Raw genomic sequence first — 19776 nt, 5'->3', positions numbered from 1 at the left:
TAGCCTCCATGTGTTTGTATTTTTTACAGGTATGTTTCCTGTAATTGATATATAGTCTCATAGCATTGTGGTTGGAAAAGATACTTGATACTATTTCGATTTTCTTAAATTTACCAAGGCTTGATTTGTGACCCAAGATATGATCGATCCTGGTGAATGTTCCATGAGCACTTCAGAGGAAAGTGTAATCTGCTGTTTTTGGATGGAATGTCCTATAAATATCAGTTAAGTCCATCTTGTTTAATGTATCATTTAAAGCTTGTGTTTCCTTATTTATTTTCATTTTGGATGATCTGTCCATTGGTGAAAGTGGGGTGTTAAAGTCCCCTACCATGATTGTGTTACTGTCGATTTCCCCTTTTATGGCTGTTAGCATTTGCCTTATGTACTGAGGTGCTCCTATGTTGGGTGCATAAATATTTACAATTGTTATATCTTCTTCTTGGATTCATCACTTGATCATTATGTAGTGTCTTTCTTTGTCTCTTGTAATAGCCTTTATTTTAAAGCCTATTTTCTCTGATATGAGAATTGCTACTCCAGCTTTCTTTTGATTTCCATTTGCGTGGAATATCTTTTTCCATCCCCTCACTTTCAGTCTGTATGTGTCCCTAGGTCTGAAGTGGGTCTCTTGTAGATAGCATATATATGGGTCGTGTTTTTATGTCCATTCAGCCAGTCTGTGTCTTTTGGTTGGAGCATTTAATCATTCATCTGTCAGTGGACATTTAGGTTGTTTCCACGTCTTGGCTATTGTGAATAGTGCCGCTGTGAGCATAGGGGTGCATGTATCTTTTTTTTTTTGCGGTACACGGGCCTCTCACTGTTGTGGCCTCTCCCATTGCAGAGCACAGGCTCCAGACGTGCAGGCTCAGCGGCCATGGCTCACGGGCCCAGCTGCTCCGCGGCATGTGGGATCTTCCCGGACTGGGGCGCAAACCCGTGTCCCCTGCATCGGCAGGTGGACTCTCAACCACTGCACCACCAGGGAAGCCCTATCCTTAATTTTTTTCAAGTGTTCCGTCACAACTGTCACCCACCTATAATTAGTCCCTTCCCCCAACTCTGTTATTTCAGATAATTTACCAATTTGCCTTTATCCTGGGACTTCATTTCCAGAGCCGTCCACCCTCTAGCTCTGTCTGGACTCTGTCGCCAGCCCACTGCACAGCTCTTCCCCTTGAGGTTTCCCTCACTTTCTCTTAGGTTGGCACTTCTATTTTCTGGATCTCAGGTCTTTCTCTTTCTTGGTTCTCTCCCTCATTTTGCATCAAAACATTTTCAAGAAAGTTCCAAAGAGAACATGGGATAATTTTTCTGAGTGCCTGCATGTCTTAAGTTGACTGTAGTTTACCCTCAACACTCAGTTGATAAATTGGGCACAGACTTATAGACTGGAAATACTCTTCTCTCAGGATTTTGAAGGTATTCTCCCTTTTCTACTAGTGCAGCTGTTGAAAAGTCAGATTCTTGTTACTCATATATGACCTGGTTTCTTTTAATTCATAGCAAATAGTTATTATGTTCTTTGTATGTGTCCAGCACCGTTCTAAGTGCTCTGCCCTGTTTAATGCTCATCTCATCATCTCTATGAGAGAGGGATTGTTTTCCCTATTGTACAGGAAGGCAACTGAGGCATGGAGAGGTTAAGTAGCTTGGAGGTGGGAGAAGGCTGTTGACTGGGCACTTTACTGTTGGAGGATCTGGGGTAGTTGGCCATTTCACGGGGAGCCGTCCAAGTTTGAACATCTAACCTCCTCTCTGGGGAGTTATACTCCCGCCTGCCTCTGTTCTTGGAACAAAATAAAGGTCTGAAAGAACCCCACTGTGAACTGTGCAGACTTCCAATTCATCCTCATCCTCTGCCAGTACCTCGTAGTGTCTGGTACCCTTGAGACCTGAGTCATTCCCATTCAGTTTCTTTAGAATACATCCCTTTACTCTCCCACCTGGGCAGGACGGTTGAAAGAATGATGAGAGATTGCAGACATTTGCTTACTCCATTCACAGACTTTTATTTTTTTTTATAGTCAAAACTTTTATATTTAGAATTAGCCAGCTGGACAGTTTGAATGATCCCAGTTTTGTTGGCAACATCCAAAGCCTCATAGTCAGGAGCCAAACATATGCCTTCTTCTCTCGGTCAGGCCTGATCAGGGTGTTGACCTTAGCCACGTCAGCGTCATAGAGCTTCTTCACAGCCTGTTTAATTTGGTGCTTGTTGGCCTTGACATCCACAGTGAACCCCAGCGTGTTATTGTCTTCTGTTTTCTTTATGGCTGACTCGGTGGTGAGGGGCAACTTGGTGATGGCGTAGTGGTCAAGCTTGTTTCTCCTAGGGGCGCTCTTCTGAGGATATGTGGGCTGCTTCCTGAGCCACAGTGTTTTGGGCCATGAGAAGGCGGATGACATCCAGATCTTTTTTTGTTGCTGTGGATGCCTTTCAACACTGCTTTCTTGGCCTTCAAAGCCTCTGTTTTGGCTTCAGCTTTGGGAGGTCAGGGGCTTCCTTCTTCCCCTGCGGCGCCATCTTCGTGAAAAGTCATTCACAGACTTTAAAATAATCCTTTGGTGTTAGCCTCAGCACTACTTGGTCCTTACAAGTCCAAGCTTGTCATGGATTCTACAGGGCATACTTACTGCCTTCCTTTCTCAGGCATCCCCCTGGGTAGGTATTTAAGTAGTAGCCCGGGCAGCCCTGGTCAGTGAGTTGCCGCTGCCCCAGCTGCTTGCACTTTGTATTACGAAACACAAATGTACAGGAAATGATAGGAAATAAGATAACCATGTAATTACCACCCAGCTTTATCAACCATTAGCAAATTACTTAAGCAACTATTTCAAAATGCTCAATAAAAATACATCATACCTATGGTTGGTGCCTCCTAGATATCCCTTCCTGGTCTTATTTCATTCTCTTCCTAGCAGTTATTAGCATTCTAAATTGGTATGTATCGTTGCCATGCATATTTTTATACTGTCGCTACAGATGTGTGTATCTATAAATAACATATTGTTTTTAATATTTATAAACCTTATTAGAATCATTTATTTATACTGCTTTTTTCATTCAGCCTTACGCTTTTGAGACATACTCATATTAATTCATGTAGCTCTTTTTCATTCATTTTATTTATTTTTCAAATACTTATTTATTTGGTTGCACCAGGTGTTAGTTGCAGCAGGCAGGCTCCTTAGTGGTGGCTTGCCAGCTCCTTAGTTGCAGCTCCAGGGCTCCTTAGTTGGAGCTTGCCAGCTCCTTAGTTGTGGCATGAGAACTCTTAGTTGCGGCATGCATGTGGGATCCAGTTCCATGACCAGGGGTCTAACCTGTGCCCCCTGCATTGGGAGCGCAGAGTCTTATCCACTATGCCACCAGGGAAGTCCCTCTTTTTCATTCATTTTTAGCTTCTATATAAGTGTTCAGTTGTATGACCTAAGAGTTAACTTAGCCCTTCTTGTTTCAATAGACATTTCAGTTTATTTCCAATTTTCGGCTTTTACAACAGTGATGCAGTGAATATCCTTGCACATCTCTCTTAGTATGCATGCATACAGTACAGCAAGATATTGGTCTTCCTGGTCCTTGGGTAGCCACATGGGACCTGGACCCAGCAGAGCCCCTTAGGCTAGCCTCCTTTAGCCTACATAGTTTTATCCTTTTAGGGTTGCAAGAGGGAAAGAAATCATTGTTTCTAGTGGAATTGTTGAACTAAGGAGCTGCACATCTTCACACTTAACACGCAGTGCCACATTGCTCTCCAAAGTATTAATAATTGTGCACGTTGTCAATGTGGAGTTCTTTTTTACCAAGACAATGTACTTCACTGATGGATGAGAACTTGGGCTTTAGTGTTATACTAAACTTGAGTGGATGAGTTTGAGCCTGACTCCCTATGAGCTGCGTGATCTTGGGCAGACTTCTTATACTCTATAAATGCCTTTGTTTCCTCATACCTCAAAGAGGGATAGTAAAAATCGATAGCATTTTACAGAGATGTTTTGAAAATTAAATCAGTTCATACACGTTAACCTCTTTGAATACCGCATGGCCCCGTAAAGGGCCATTTCAAAAACAATGTTCACTATTATTGTTGTTTAAAAGGTGATTTCTGTCAGTCAGATGGATATGAAATGGAGTTTAGTGTGGTTTTAATTTACATCCCCATATTATTAGTGAGGTTGGGCATCTTTTCATATATTTATTAGAGCTTTAGGTTTCCTCTTCTATTCTGTTGAATTGTTTCTTTTTCTAATGAACTGTAGGAGTTCTCTGGATATTCTCTTAGTATTTGAATACTAATTTTTTTGTCAGTTATGTGTAGTGAAGAGATTTTTTTCCAAGCCTGGGGCATGATTTTTAACTTTTATTTATGGTATTTATTGAACCACAGGAATCTTTAATGTAAGTTATAAACGGTTCCTTTAATATGTTGTGCATTTTATTTATGAAATCATTCCCTACATCAAGGTCTTAAAGACCTTCTCTTACATTTTCTTATAAAACTTTTTGAGTATTGCTTTTTTTTGGGTAAGATATGCCTAGGCAGATATTGTTTTTATTTTTTAATAAATTTATTTATATCTATTTTTGGCTGCGGTGAGTCTTCATTGCTGCACGCGGGCTCTCTCTAGTTGCGGCGAGCGGGGGCTACTCTTCGTTCCATTGCGCGGGCTTCTCATTATGGTGGCTTCTCTTACTGCAGAGCCCGGGCTTTAGGTGTGCCGACTCAGTAGTTGTGGCTTGCGGGCTCTAGAGCACAGGCTCGGTAGTTGTGGTGCATGGGCTTAGTTGCTCCACGGCATGTGGGATCTTCCCAGACCAGGGCTCGAACCCATGTCCCCTGCATTAGCAGGTGGATTCTTAACCACTGTGCCACAAGGGAAGTCCAAGTATTGCTTTTTATATTTGTCTCTACCTGGAATTTATTTGGGAGTATGAGGTAAGGATGCCATTTTAGTTCTATTTTGTGTTTATGGACCATATGGTCTCTGTCCCAACTACATAATTCTGTCATTGTAGTACTAAAACAGGTTTCTTACCCTCTCTGACTCACCTTCTCCAAGTGAACATTAGAGATGATAACAGTACCTACTTAATAAGAAGGTTGTGAGGATTAAATAATAGACTAAATACACAATAAATAAGCAAATGGGTAGAGTTGTGTTCCAATAAAATTTTATTTACAAAAAACAGGCAGCAGGTTGAATTTGGCCCATGGGCTATAGTTTGCCAACCCCTGTTCTAGACAAATCTCCCATTCAGTGTAAATGTTATACCACGAATTAGTAAATTATATATCACATATGTATGATGTATGTTATATAAATTTATATAAATATACTCATATTATTAATATATAAATACATAATGTTGTAAAAAATATACAATATGGATTTATTTGTTTGTATTTCCTGCCAATCCCAGAGAAAATAGCTACCCTCATTCTCTTTAAAAATTTTGTTTCCTCCAGCACATATTACTCACACAATCAAAAAATTTCTTTATTGAACCTTGATATACTCCAGTAATACAGAGTTTACTACATAATTCGTTACATATACAGACAGCCCAAATTGTTGTTTTTTTTTTAAGTTGTTTTGGTAACTTTTGGTAACTTTTACCCTTTACCCTAAAACTCTACCCTATGACACTGTGTGTTATAAGCCAGTGTCTCCTGACACAATAACCTTCTTAAGTTTACATCTCCTGCCCTCCTTGCCCAGGACAAACAGTTCTTGTTCTCATAGGAGTCTCTTATATGAATGACCTTGTCTCCTGCTGATTTTTATGCCCTCAATCAGATATCAAGGGTCTACTTTGTGAGCTAGTCACTCTGCTAGGTGCTGGAAGCACAGGGGTGAACAAGTTCCTAACACACTGCCGAGTTGTGGCCTGACCCGTCCAGGGTCCAGTGTGGGTGGCTCTCTCTCGGTCTGTACACTATGCTTTTGTTAATGTAACTTGAGACTGTGCCGCCTCTTTACGTTTCTCTTCATCTTCCTAAACTGAGGCTCTTATTAATTATCTCAAAGTAAGTGTGGCAGATATGAGGCCCGTTTTGGTTTTGTTCTCCTCAAATGAGGAAATTGAGGGTTAATGGTAAGAAGCTTGCCCAGAGTCATATAGCTGATAAATGGCCAAAGTGGAAATCAAATCTAGATCTTATGACTTCCAAATCCAGGATTATTTCTAACATTCCATGCTTCCTCCACACGCAAAACAGATTGTCATGAAGAACAGGACAATATGATTCCAAAACAGTCTTTGCCATGAAACACTAAGGAAGAATCAGCCTCATACAAAAGAAAACAGGACTTAAAGTACAACCTCTCTCTCTGACTGATGTCCAAAGACATGTGAAGTTCCCTCGTCTGGATTAAGTATATGGCTCTCAGCTTGGACAAGCCACCATCCTTCCTGGTAAAGGTGTCAGAGCTAAACCACAGCACAGAAGTTTGGAACCCAAGGCAGACACCTCACCTTCATGGCCTACTTGTCAGAGTAGTAAAAGGTCACAGACCCTGGGCTCGGCTAGACCTAGGCGGGCTTCCTCCTTTACGTACCAGTGTTCTCACTACCACGCAGACGTCTGTTGAAAGTGTATTGTGTGCCAGGCACTGAATTACTCAGTCTGTCATTTCATCCTCACAACATGCTCGTGAGAGTAGATGCCATTGTCATCTCTAATGTCCATTTAGAGACACAAAGAGGTTAAGTGACTTGCCTGTAGTTAGCCAGCAGGTGTAGAAATATGCTCTTAACCAGTATCCTGTACTTGCCAACTTGTCCCAAACCAGTGAATATTAACCTCTCTAATCCCAAATCCCTTTTAATACTTCAGGTGTTTGAAAACTAGAGAATCCTCTTACTCTAAATGGATGAAAGAAAAAAATCATTTATCTGATCCCAAAATTCAAAGCATTACAAAGGTCTTAATATTCCTGATATCCTAGAAAATACTTATATCACCTTAGTGTTTGAATAGCCCTTTGAAATATTTTGACCCTACCTATCTATAAATATATCTGTATCTGTATCAACAAGTCATTCCTCAGTGCCCTTACCTTCTGGTGACTGTTCTTACCATTGAAACGAAGTTTTCCTTGACAAGCCACCAATGGCCTTATAATTAGTAAGTAAATGGTCGGTTCTCCATCTTTATTTTATTTGATTGTACCTGCAATAGGAGAATGTTATTCCTTATTTTTATTTCCTTCTTCGTATGTCTTCTTCCTTCTTCACAGATTTATCATATAGGAAGAAGTTGAAACAACAGTGGTTTGCCAAAATGTACAATACTATTAAATGTAAGGAACATGGTGGTTTGGGGAAGGCTAGAAGAAAATGAGAAGATATATGTGACAAGTTGAAGAAGAACTTTATTAATTGCAGCAATACATAGTATTTTTCTTGTGAAAAGAAAATGTTACTGTCAATTAACTCTTTCTTCTTTTCCAGTGAGGTTCTTGACTTAGACGCATTCTCTTCCCTTCAGAGAGCAGTGGCTTAGGCTTATGGCTGTGTTTACTGGGCTAGGACTGTCCAGGCGACAGGAGTAATCTTTGGTGCTCTCTTCTAGGTGTTTACCTTGCTGTGGATTGCTGACTGGATGGTCCATCATTTCTGGAGGAAAGGAAAGGACCCGGATAGCTTCTCCATCCCCTATCTGACGGCACTGGGTGATCTGCTCGGGACAGCCTTGTTAGCCTTAAGTTTTCATTTTCTTTGGCTTATCGGAGATCGAGATGGAGATGTTGGAGACTAATAAATCCTACAAACCACTCTCAAGTTACCAAGAAGGAAAACACAAAGACAACCACTTATAGCTCTTTTTCAAAACTTTTATTTCAGTAGTTTGACTTCTGCGAGGGTAATCTTCAGTTGGCCCTGATTCCATTAAATGGCCTTAACATTTTATTTTTAAAGAATTTGTGCTGAAACCAGAATGAACAGTATTTGTGCTGCTTTTCATAGAATAAATGATAATTTGACATAGACATAGACTCAAGCTCTGAAATAAATAGGAAAGAATATAGGATGTTTACAATGAATAATTTTAAAACCACAGACATAGCAGAAATGTAATGTATTACTGTTTAACTCATAATGCCACGTTAAAGGAAACAGAGTTCTGGTTTAGCCTTTCTTGTCTCACAGATGTGTTGTACTGCAAAGCAGACTATAAAATGAAAGGGGCCCAACCAAGTTTGTAATGGTTCTAACTATGCCCACCTCTCTGCCAGCTGAGGATCCATTTACCAATTACTTTGCTCCTAACCTAACCTCAATATGGTCTGCTGAGTATGAGATAAACTCACTTTTACCTGTTTGTATGAATTTCCCTGTGCTGATGCTAATTTAATTTCAACTCTGCAAGTTCTCGGCAGGCTACCCTTTAAACACAGAATGGCCTTTAATGAAAGCAATGGGTCATTTTTTTTTTTTTTTTTGGCCGTGCCATGTGGCATGCTAGCTCTTAGTTGCCCGACCAAGGATCGAACCCGTGCTCAGAGTGCTAACCACTGGACCGCCAGGGACGTCCCATCAGTGGGTCATTTTTGATCATTGATTTGTTGAAAGAATGTTGATCTTTTTCTGAAGACTTAATAGTCCAAAATAAGATAACCTGAGCTGTGTTTGTAGAAACAAGATGGTGTGAGAAATTGTGCGTGCTTGTGTGTGTGTGTGTGTGTGTGTGTGTGTGTGTGGTGTGTGAAAGAGAGAGACAGAAGCTTTTTATGGAGAGCTAAATCTTTGCTAAAAATTGTTGATAGCAAAGATCATAGTGGGATATTAGCATTCTGTGGTTATTCTTTAGCGCATTTTATTGGTATGCTTTTGTCATGTGGTGCAAAAATTTTGCTACTGGCCAGAATTTAGTATTTGTTACCTACCTTATAATTAATACTTTCTTTTCATTAAAAAAAACTGTACCATTTAATATAACCAAGCTATCATAAGATTTAGAATGAGCAAATGATTCATTCGCTCCTCTTAAGAACTCTATTGAAACTGGTAGGCTTACCATTTTAAAGGAGAAATCGGTGGGGTTGCTTTGGTTATTTTTCATGCCTGTGCACATCATCTGTTTGCACAGGCTGATTTCTACGTGGGAGACTATCAGGTACACTGCTATGTTTCTCAAATATTTTTCTAAAACTCTGATTGTATTCTGAACACTTGACCAACACCTTAGTCATTCAATAGGTAAGCATTTTTATATTACATATAGTTCATTTTTTTAAAAATGCAGTGGAATCTCTCAAGACTGTCAGATATTTAATAATTTAACTGATAAAGGGAAGAAGAAATGCACATCGACTTTGATCGTGTGGTTTAAGTTGTCAATTAGTGTTAACATTATATAAGTAGTAGGTTGTTTATAAATATATTGGGGGAAGTGTTCCTATTAAGCTCTTTAAAATAAGGGGACTGTGGTTTAGAGTTATATATTTTTGCTTATTTTGAAACTTTATTCCACTCTTCTGCCTTATAATGAAGCTGCTGAGGCAGAGAACTGAACTAATTATAGAATTTCTCCTTTGGAGAGTTATATTGTCACATAGTGAACATTCTTATAAAAGAAAGAATGATTAAGTTGATGAATATTTAGCTGCAAGATTTTTTATTTTTAAAATATCCATGAATAATTTCTTCGATTTTATTGTAAAGCATTTGTAAATTACTTATTTACATTTGGGCTATATGATTCAGAAGGATTTATGTTTCCCAGTGATTTATATTTTCATTTTTTTAACCTAAAGAAGTGCACAGCAAACCACATTTTTAAAGCATTTACCAACAACTTTAGTGCATTACATATTCCAAAACACATTCAAATACATGTATTATTTAGTACTCACAACAGTACCTGTGAAATAGGTCAGGTAGATATTCCTATCTCTATTTTACAGCAGAAGAAACTGAAAATCAGAGAAGGTACATTTTTAATGTTGCACAGCTACAGAGTACCCACATTGTGATTAAGTACAGGTCTCCAGTCTCCTAAGTCAGTGCTATTTCTGTGACCCTCCAAATGTACCAAGAGTACCTAACTCATTAACTGAGAGGAAATCAACTAGAGAAACAGGATTTTCTAAAGTAGAATAGAGTATTGCTACATCTTTCCAATTTCAGACAGGGAAATCTTCATTTAATATATCTTGATGGTAAGTATAGCCAACTCTAAATTATTCATGTTCCTAAGACCAAGGAAATCAAAGATAAATGAATACTTTGGAAGAAAGAACAATGCTTATTTCATAGAATATTTAATTGCCACCACCCTTCCCAGATCTAGCCATTTTCCATGAGATGCTAATAGATAACTAGGATGACTGATACGAGTTCTGTGCCCTCTCTCTTTTGCTACCCAATCTTGGTTACAGCAACAAAATGTCTAAAAGACATGTAATGGGAAAAAAAATAAAGACATGGAAAAATCAGTCACCAATCAGCTGAATTAATTTATAAAAGAGGTTTAAATTTCTTCTAAAAAATTTTACCGGTTTTTTGAAAGCCTTCACATAAGTATGGAACCAATAAGATAACTTTGCCTACCCACAAAAATCATTTATTATCAGTCTTACATACAGTGAATTCACAATATTTATTTTTATACAACGTAAGTTTGCTTTCTGAACTTCTTCCCTTCACGAATTAATCAGGCACTTTATTTAAATACAGATAGTCTTCTCAAAGACATTTTTTATTTTTCCCTACAATCATTTTTTTCTTTAAGAAATAAAGTTTCTTAGAACCTAATACAATAGAAACTGATGGTAATGTATCTTCTGGGAGACATCAAAAATTCCACGACGTAGACTATCAATGATGTAGCCAAGTGAAGTACATTTTGAAGGGCCTTTCAGTAATTGGGCTTCCTTGCCTTATAATATAGCTCTAGTATAGTATACCCATTTATAAAAGGCATCTGCCATCTTTGAATTGTTGTAAACCAAATAATAAAATTTAAGATGTATTTACCCAGCCTTGTTGTACTTACTTCTTGATAAACCAGATGAACACTGAGCCTGTGTGGAACTCAGAAGAGACTGGGTGGTCCGTGTATATACGTTGTGTTTATGAGCATAATAAATTGGGCTTTGACCATACCTAGAGCTCCACTCCATTGCTTTACCACTTTTTCACTGTTAGGTTCTCTCCTCATCATTCAGCTTAGGTTCCTTGGCCCATCAACCAATACATCCTCAACTGCCTCCTTCATACTTACTGGACAGCTCTGGTTAAATACAGCTCTCTGCCTATCCTTTGCCTACATTTGAACAGCTGAATATGGTTCATAAAGAACCTATGACTGCTAGGACAGATCTTTACATTCATAACCTCAGACATCAAGTTAACCCTCAGCTGCCCAGCAGCCTCCTCTATTTCTCTAATCACTTCACTCTCTGGGAGATCAGGCTTTTGTCCCTACCACTTTACTGAAAGTACCCCCGTCAGGGTCACCAGCAGTCTCCATGTTGCAAATCCAGAGATCAGTTCTCAATAAAAATCCTCATCTTACTCAGCCTCTAAAGGTATATGACAGAGTCTCCTTCCTCCTTGAAATACTTTCTTCACTTGGCTTACAAAAACATCTGCCTTTTGCTTTCTTTTCTGCACCGCTGGAAGCCTCCTCTCTGTCTTGCTGGTGGTTCCTCCACCTCTCAATCTCTAAGTGTTGGAATGACCTACATCTCAGTTTTTATTACCATTTCTCTATTTTTTATCCCTCATTGTTTCAAATGCCATCTATACCTATTATTCCTAAATTTCTCAGTCTAGACTCTCACCCGAGTTCCACATTTGTATTTCCATACTAAACAACCAATGGATCACTGAAGAAATCACAGAGGAAATCAAAAAATGCTTAGAGACAAATGAAAATGAAAACACAACGATCCAAAACCTATGGGATGCAGCAAAAGCAGTTCTAAAAGGAAAGTTTATAGCAATACAGTCTTACCTCAGGAAACAAGAAAAACATAACCTTACACCTAAAGCAACTACAGAAAGAAGAACAAACAAAACCCAAAGTTAGTAGAAGGAAAGAAATCATAAATATCAGAGCAGAAATAAATGAAATAGAAATGAAGAAAACAATAGAAAAGGTCAATGAAACTAAAAGCTGGTTCTTTGAAAAGATAAAATTGATAAATCTTTAGCCAGACTCGTGAAGAAAAAAAATGGAGATGGCTTAAATCAATAAAATTAGAAATGAAAAAGGAGAATTTACAACTGAAACCACAGAAATACAAGGGATCATAAGAGACTACTGCAAGCAGCTTTGTGCCAATAAAATAGACAACCTGGAAGAAATGGACAAGTTCTTAGATACAATCTTCCAAGACTGAACCAGGAAGAAATAGAAAATATGAACAGACCAATCACAAGCACTGAAATTGAAACTGATTTTAAAAACTTCCAACAAAAGTCCAGGACCGGATGGCTTCACAGGTGAATTCTATCAAACATTTAGAGAAGAGTTAACCCCTATCCTTCTGAAACTATTCCAAAAAATTACAGGGGAACACTCCAAAACTCATTCTATGAGGCCACCATCACCCTGATACCAAAACCAGACAAAGATACCATAAAAAAAGAAAATTGCAGGCCAATATCACTGATGAACATAGATGCAAAAATCCTCAACAAAATACTACCAAACTGAATCCAACAATACATTAAAAGGATCATACACCATGATCAACTGGGATTTTATTTTAAAGACTTATTTTTATGTGGACAATTTTTTAAGTTTTTATTGAATTTGTTACAATATTGCTTCTGTTTTATGTTTTGGGTTTTTGGCCGTGAGGCATGTGGGATCTTAGCTCCCCAACCAGGGATCGAACCCACACCCCCTGCATTGGAAGGTGAAGTCTTAACCACTGGACCGCCAAGGAAGTCCTGATGAAGGAGGATCAGGACAAGTAGGATTTATCCCAGGGATGCAAGTATTCTTCAATATCAGCAAATCAATCAGTGTGATACACCACATTAACAAACTGAAGGGTAAAAACCATATGATCATCTCAACAGATGCAGAAAAAGCTTTTGACAAAATTCAACACCCATTTATGATAAAAACTCTCCAGAGTTTTTATCTCCAGGTTTTATCATACCTCAACATAATAAAGGCCATATACGACAAACCCACAGCTAACATCATACGCAACGGTGAAAAGTTGAAAGCATTTCCTCTAAGAGCAGGAACAAGACAAGGATGTCTACTCTGCACCACTTTTATTCAACATAGTTTTGGAAGTCCTAGCCACAGCAATCAGAGAAGAAAAAAGGAATCCAAATCGGAAAAGAAGAAATAAAACTGTCACTGTTTGCAGATGACATGATACTATACATAGAGAATCCTAAAGATGCTATCAGAAAACTACTAGAGCTCATCAATGAATTTGGTAAGGTTGCAGGATACAAAATTAATACACAGAAATTTCTTGCATTTCTATACACTAACAATGAAAGCTCAGAAAGAGAAATTAAGGAAACATGTTTGTATTTCCAAATGCCTGCTGAACAACTCCACTTGACTACTAGGTATCTTAAACATTTGAACAACAGTATCAACCTCTTTGACCTAATTGACATGTATAGAACACTATTCCAACAACTACAGAATACACATTAAGGGCTAATCTCCTTAATATATAAAGAACTTCTGTAAATCAGGAAGAAAAAGACCAACAACCCAATAGTATAATACCCAAAGACAGATTGTTCATCGTAAAAACCAAATAGATGCTCAATAATTGCTCAAAATAAAAGAAGTGCTAATTAAAACCACACTGGGACTTCCCTGGTGGTCCAGTGGTTAAGACTCTGCACTTCCACTACAGGGGGCATGGGTTCCATCCCTGGTCAGGGAAGATCCCGCATGCCGCGCAGCATGGCCAAAAAAATAAATAAAAAATAAAATAAATACATTTAAAAAAATTTCTTCAACTGGACAACCTGTTTACTTCCCCAGGGCATTTGCCTGTGCTGCACCCATATCTTTGAAAGCTCTTCCCCTCACTCTTCCCAAGCTAATCCCTTAAAAAAAAAAAAAAAAAAAAAAAAAAGAAGACCACCCTGAGATACCACTTCTTACCTATCAAATTGACAAAAATACAAAGTCAGAACATTCTCTTGGCAAGGCTGTAGGGAAACAGACAAAATTGCTAGTGGTAAGTGATAAATTTACCATGATAAAATGATAACTCTGTACAGGGGAATCTGGCCATATCTACTAAAATTACAGATGCACTTACCATTTGATCCTATAGTCCCACCATCAGACCCAGGCAAGTGAAGCCCCTGCCCTGAGGCCTCTGCCACGTGCAGTGATTATAAAGGTATGGCCAGTGGGCTAAATCCAGTTCACCGCCTATTTTTGTAAATAGTTTTATTAGATTGTTGCCATGCCTATTTGCTTACTGTAACCAAATATTTTTGGGTGCTTTTCCTCTATAACAGCAGAATTGAGTAGCTGACAAAGAGACCAAACAACCTGCAAAACCTAAAGTATTTACTCTCTGGGCCTTACACACAAAAAGGTTCACCCACACCTGCTTCCTCAGATTTTACTTCTAAGTCCCCCTCCGGTACCTGGGACTAGCCAAGAGCAGCAGTGCCATCCGGGTAGGCTGCCCAACCTGAATCTGGTCCTGTATGGGCTCCAGTTGCCAGAAACAGACAGTCCTTGGACTTGAACCTCAGATCCCTTTCGTCAGCATTCTGATTGCAGCATCATTTCTGGCCTAGAGCATCCAAATGTGGGAAGGTGGTGGCAGGCATCCTTTACTCTCTGCCCCCACCCTCCTACAGGCTCCATGCTGTATGTCAGGCAGTCCTCCAGGGGTGGCCACTGCTTTCTCCCCAGAAGGCTCCACAATTGGCCCTTCCAATGGGTGTCCTTTCTTGCCTCCAGTTGATGTGGTAATGCCATGCTCTCCCAGGTCAGTCTTAAATTGTACTGGACAGACATTAACTGTGTGGATGGGACCATTCTTCTCAATATGCTCCTGGGCCCTCGCCTAGGCTCCCCACTGGTGACAGTGTGTGAAAGGCAGGGGTTGTTAACAAAATATCCAACGACACTTGTTAAAGATGGTGAGGTGTCGTCTTGACTCAGGCCCATCGTGATAGATATAGGGACAACTGCAGTGGGATTTTGCAGTGAGGGAGAGAGGTGGGGCTCAACTCCAAATACAGCACAAGCAAAAGAGCAGGGTGGGTGTGAATGGATGGAAAATTACTACGAGGAAACATCAGGAATAAGAGCAATTCTGGCTAAACTGACCTAACGGGATTCTTTGCTGAAGACAGGCCAGGGTGATCAAACACTGCCTGGGAGAAGGTGGAGGATGAAGAACCCATCAGATATCGAGAGTGATCAGATATCAAGGGTAGGGGGTTCTGGTTAAACTGACTTAGAGTTCTTGCTAAAACTGGGTTTTACAAGGAAGTGCATAGATGGACCTAGGAGAAGTTTCCAGAGCCTGACAAAAATTTGAATCTTTGTCAGGGTGCAGTCAACACTGAAAGAAATCACACCTAGAAATGCAGTAACCACAGCCTAAGGGTTCAAGAGACGGCATGGTTGGAAAACGTCTTGTTCTGCATTTACACTATAGAATTCGAAATGGCAAATTTTATATGATCAGAAAACAAATTATCGTTCACGGTTTCCTGCACACCTCTGGTAAGACGAGTGTTTGTGGCTGCCATTAACAAAGCACGAGAACAACCTTTGAGAAAGCTGTTGGAAGTCCATATTCACTGGGGTAAGATGGATGATGCGGCAACACGAGTAATGTCGTAAACAGCAGTAAATAAATGGTATTAGGGAACTGCAAAGGCCAGAAAATCTATACTGTTTCCATACAAATAGGTCCTGAAGAGCCAGAGCATTGCAAGTAATAACAGTTTTACTCTCTTTATCTTCACAGTGGGAGACATTAGCCAGGAATGACACATTTGACGATAAAGAACACAGAAGATGGTGCCTGAACCCTATGAAGAATCTTTGCATTCATTGAACAATCAACAAAGATGTAAGTACCTCTTTTCTACTCATTATACCAAATTTTCATCGATATATCTATACTTCACATGGGCCCAAGACTTTTGTAAAATGTTTAAAATTCAAATTGCTTATGAGGTCCAGGGCCTTGCAAAGCTTTTCCTGGAGCCCCGCACACCCTAGAGGTCATGCGACATCCAATTTTTGGAATCTAAATACAGATATTCCCAAATATCTATGTAATGGTGTACTTCAAAGTTATTCATTGTAGCTTTGTTTATAATAGCAAAGGAAAACAACTCAGGGTCCTGGTGGAATAAATTGTGGTACAATCACACCATTGAACATAGCACAACTGGGAGACAAGAGGAGTGAGAATTAGCTCTACAAACTGATAGGGGGAGACATCCAGGAGAAAGAATGAGGTGAAAAAAGCAAGGCATGGAAAAGTGTGTAAAATATTCTCCTTTTTTGTAAGAATGAGGGAAATAAGGATAAATATTTGAGAAAGAAACACTGGAAGGGAAAAAGGGGGCGGGGGAATTGCTACCTATGGGGACAAAGCAATAGGGTGCTCAGGGACAAGGACAGGAGCAAGACTTGTCAGTGCATACCTTTTATGTCATTTTGATTTTTGAACCGTGTGGGTAATACTTCTTCAAAAACTAATGCAGGGCTTCCCTGGTGGCACAGTGGTTGAGAGACCGCCTGCCGATGCAGGGGACACGGGTTCTTGCCCCGGTCCGGGAAGATCCCACATGCCGCGGAGCGGCTGGGCCCGTGAGCCATGGCCGCTGAGCCTGCGCGTCCAGAGCCTGTGCTCCGCAACGGGAGAGGCCACAACAGTGAGAGGCCCGTGTACCGCGAAAAAAAAAAAAAATAATAATAATAATGCAAAATTTTTACCTGAAAAATATATTCTTTGACCTACTGTTTCCACTTCTAGAAATCTGTTCTAAGCGAATAATCAGAATGTACATTGCAGCAATTTTCAGCTTGAAATTTCTCATCTGCAAACAGCCTAAAAGTTAAAAAAAGATTAAATATTTAAAGATTAGATACAGTACGTTATACAGTCAATGAATTCATATTTGAAAAATCCTTTGATGAGTTAGAGAAATATTTGTGACAATGTGCGACCAGCACTGTGTACAAAATGACTGATAGAATGATTCCAATTTTTAAAATCATCAAAATATTTTAAATGTTTTTTCCTCTGGATGAGATGATTACAGATACTTTTTTCTTTTTAGAACTCTTCTGGATTGTCCAAATTTTCATTATTTTTTGAGTTCCTTCATAATTATTACTTTTCTAGACAATCAATCCCTATCTCTAATGAGTATTTAGTCATTGTTCAGGCTCTTAAAAAGAAGAAAAAAAAAAGATCATGGGCTGTCAGGTGCAAAGAGGAAATGGCGAGGAAGAGGAGAAGCCTGCTGTCCAGAGAGTTGGCGACTCTGTCCCCTCTCCTGTCAAATTGCCAGGTCTCTGTACAGTGGGCTGTTCCTGCCCCCTCTCCCTCACCATTTCCTCTCTGCTTTGCACATGACACCCCACGACCTTTTCTCTTTCCTCATCTTCTTTGACCTCTGGGCTACATCTCAGGTGTGCCAAGATTTTCTTACTTATGACTTTGGTTTCCTAGGTATAATGACAGGCAGGAAATAAGCAGCTTTTCCCCTTCCTAGCTGTGTGTCAGTGGGTCACATCACTCATCCTAGCCTTTTAATTCAACAAATATTTGAATCTGCCTAGCCGATTGATTCAATTTAACTCAAATATTTATTGAGTACCTCTTTTATGCCAGGCATTATTCTAGGAGCTGGGGCACGTTGGTAAACAACTCAGATAATAAAGTCTGTGTGGGAGCTATGTTCTAGAGTGGAGATTGAAAGTCAGTCAGATAATGACGATATCAGTAGAGCAGAGGGAAGCAGAGTACCTTCCATGAGATGTTCAGAGAAGAGGCCCTCTGTAGGGCTTTGAGCTACAATCTGTGTTTCTAGAAAGGGCCACATGTGAAAACCTACGGAGGCTTAGCATTTCAGACAAAGGAAATGCAAATGCAAAGTCCTTGAGGAGAGAATGAGCTGGATCTGCTCTAGAAACTGATGGAAGGCTAGTGTCTAACTAGACGACATGCTGCTTTTTTTAAAGTATTTTACATTTTATAATTTTTTCAAAATATTTCTATAACTTTTTAAAAATTAATTTTTATTGGAGCCTAGTTGCTTTACAATGTTGTGTTAGCTTCTACTGCACAGCAAAATGAATCAGCCGTATATATACATATATCCCCTCCCTTTTGGATTTCCCTTCTATTTAGGTCACCACAGAGCATTAAGTAGAGTTCCCTGTGCTACACAGTATGTTCCCCTCAGTTGTCTATTTTGTACATAGTATCAATAGTGTATATGTGTCAATCCCAATCTCCAGATTCCTCCCACCCCACCCCTTACCCCCTTGGTATCCATAAATTTGTCCTCTACGTCTGTGTCTGTATTTCTGCTTGGCAAATAAGGTTAGACGACATGCTTCTTAAGAAGAGGAACCACGTCATACTTTTCCTTTATTCTCCAAAGCACTGTGTATGAGTGCATACACAATTACATATTGTTTGGTAACGGTGAGCAATTTTCTAGCATGTTCAGAGCATATATGATTGTGATTCAAGAGAAATTCTTTTAACTATGGTAGATTTAAATTTCACTTAAATTCAAAGATTGACTTACAACTAAAGTCTTCCATCACTTAGCTAACCCAGACTGAAAGATGGAGTGCTACATTTACCTGTGGGTGTTGTTGACAGGGAGCATGGAACCGCCCTCTGGCCTGGGCTGTGTTGTCATGTTTCTCTTTTCAGTATATATCTGACATCAGAATCTCCATTTTAATAAACATTACACTAACTTTGGAGCCATATTGAGCTCCTAATTTGGTATTCTATCCCTCATTAAACCTATTTTCGATGATTCAAATAGTTACCAAAAATACATTTTTTCAACGGAGGGGCTCTATCTATGTTGTATTAATTATTGGCCACCTCATTGTTATACAGGAGAACCATTACTCATCATTAAACTTATTTTTAATTTTTTAAATTTGTGCACTTTTTTATTGTGGTAAAATATACATAACATAAAATTTAGCATTTTAACCATTTTTAGTGCACAGTTCTGTGGCATTAAGTACATTAAGTTCATTCACATTGCTGTACACCTGTCACCACTATCCATCTCCAGAACTTTTCCATCATCCCCCATTATCAAATTTAAAAATATGTTTTAATCCCGTTGTTACCATCCATAGAACATTTACCTAAAGATGCCCATGTAGAGGGAGCAGTTGGACTGTAAATCAATCACTGCAATTTGCCTTTATGACTTTTCACTTGGGATGCATATTTGGAGCCACCATACATTTTATCCATAGATCTTAGTACCAGCAACTTCTAAATCTGCAGTCACACAGAGACTCTATTTGTCTCTAGTTTCAGCTGCTCTGGATCAAGATATCCTGTCTCTTTGAGGTATATTTTCCGGCATTTCCAAAAGGACTTTTGTGAACACCACATTTTAAGTCAGACCGCTCCAAACACACTCTACACATGTGGAAAACTCTTCCAGGCATTTTCATGCAGTGCAGTGGCAAACACACCAGGAACTTCATTACCTTCTTATGGATGATAATGGCTCAGTGTGTCGACACAAATAATCAATAACCAAACAACAATAGGAACAGAAGA

At 39.2% G+C, this 19776-nt stretch overlaps 1 protein-coding gene and 1 pseudogene across 3 annotated transcripts in view; one reads left to right on the top strand and one right to left on the bottom strand.

The window, feature by feature from the left end:
• SLC41A2 (solute carrier family 41 member 2) overlaps nucleotides 1–8001 on the top strand; it is a 128836-nt gene extending 120835 nt beyond the window's left edge. For 2 of the 3 annotated variants that reach the window (XM_029205370.1, XM_029205369.1), the window contains exon 11: nucleotides 7584–8001. In XM_029205370.1, coding sequence (XP_029061203.1) covers nucleotides 7584–7769 — 186 coding nt within the window. In that variant the 3' untranslated portion in view covers nucleotides 7770–8001. The remainder of the gene's footprint in view (nucleotides 1–7583) is intronic. The other variant, XM_029205371.1, reaches the window with a different exon arrangement.
• LOC114885492 lies at nucleotides 1519–2914 on the bottom strand (annotated as a pseudogene).
• Nucleotides 8002–19776: the final 11775 nt, after the last annotated feature.

This window comes from Monodon monoceros, unplaced genomic scaffold, assembly GCF_005190385.1.
Source record: "Monodon monoceros isolate NGI ecotype Baffin Bay Population unplaced genomic scaffold, NGI_Narwhal_1 Super_Scaffold_6, whole genome shotgun sequence".
NCBI classification, from domain to species: domain Eukaryota; kingdom Metazoa; phylum Chordata; class Mammalia; order Artiodactyla; family Monodontidae; genus Monodon; species Monodon monoceros.
Note: the sequence above shows the minus strand (reverse complement) of the source record. Positions and strands in the feature narration are given on the sequence as shown.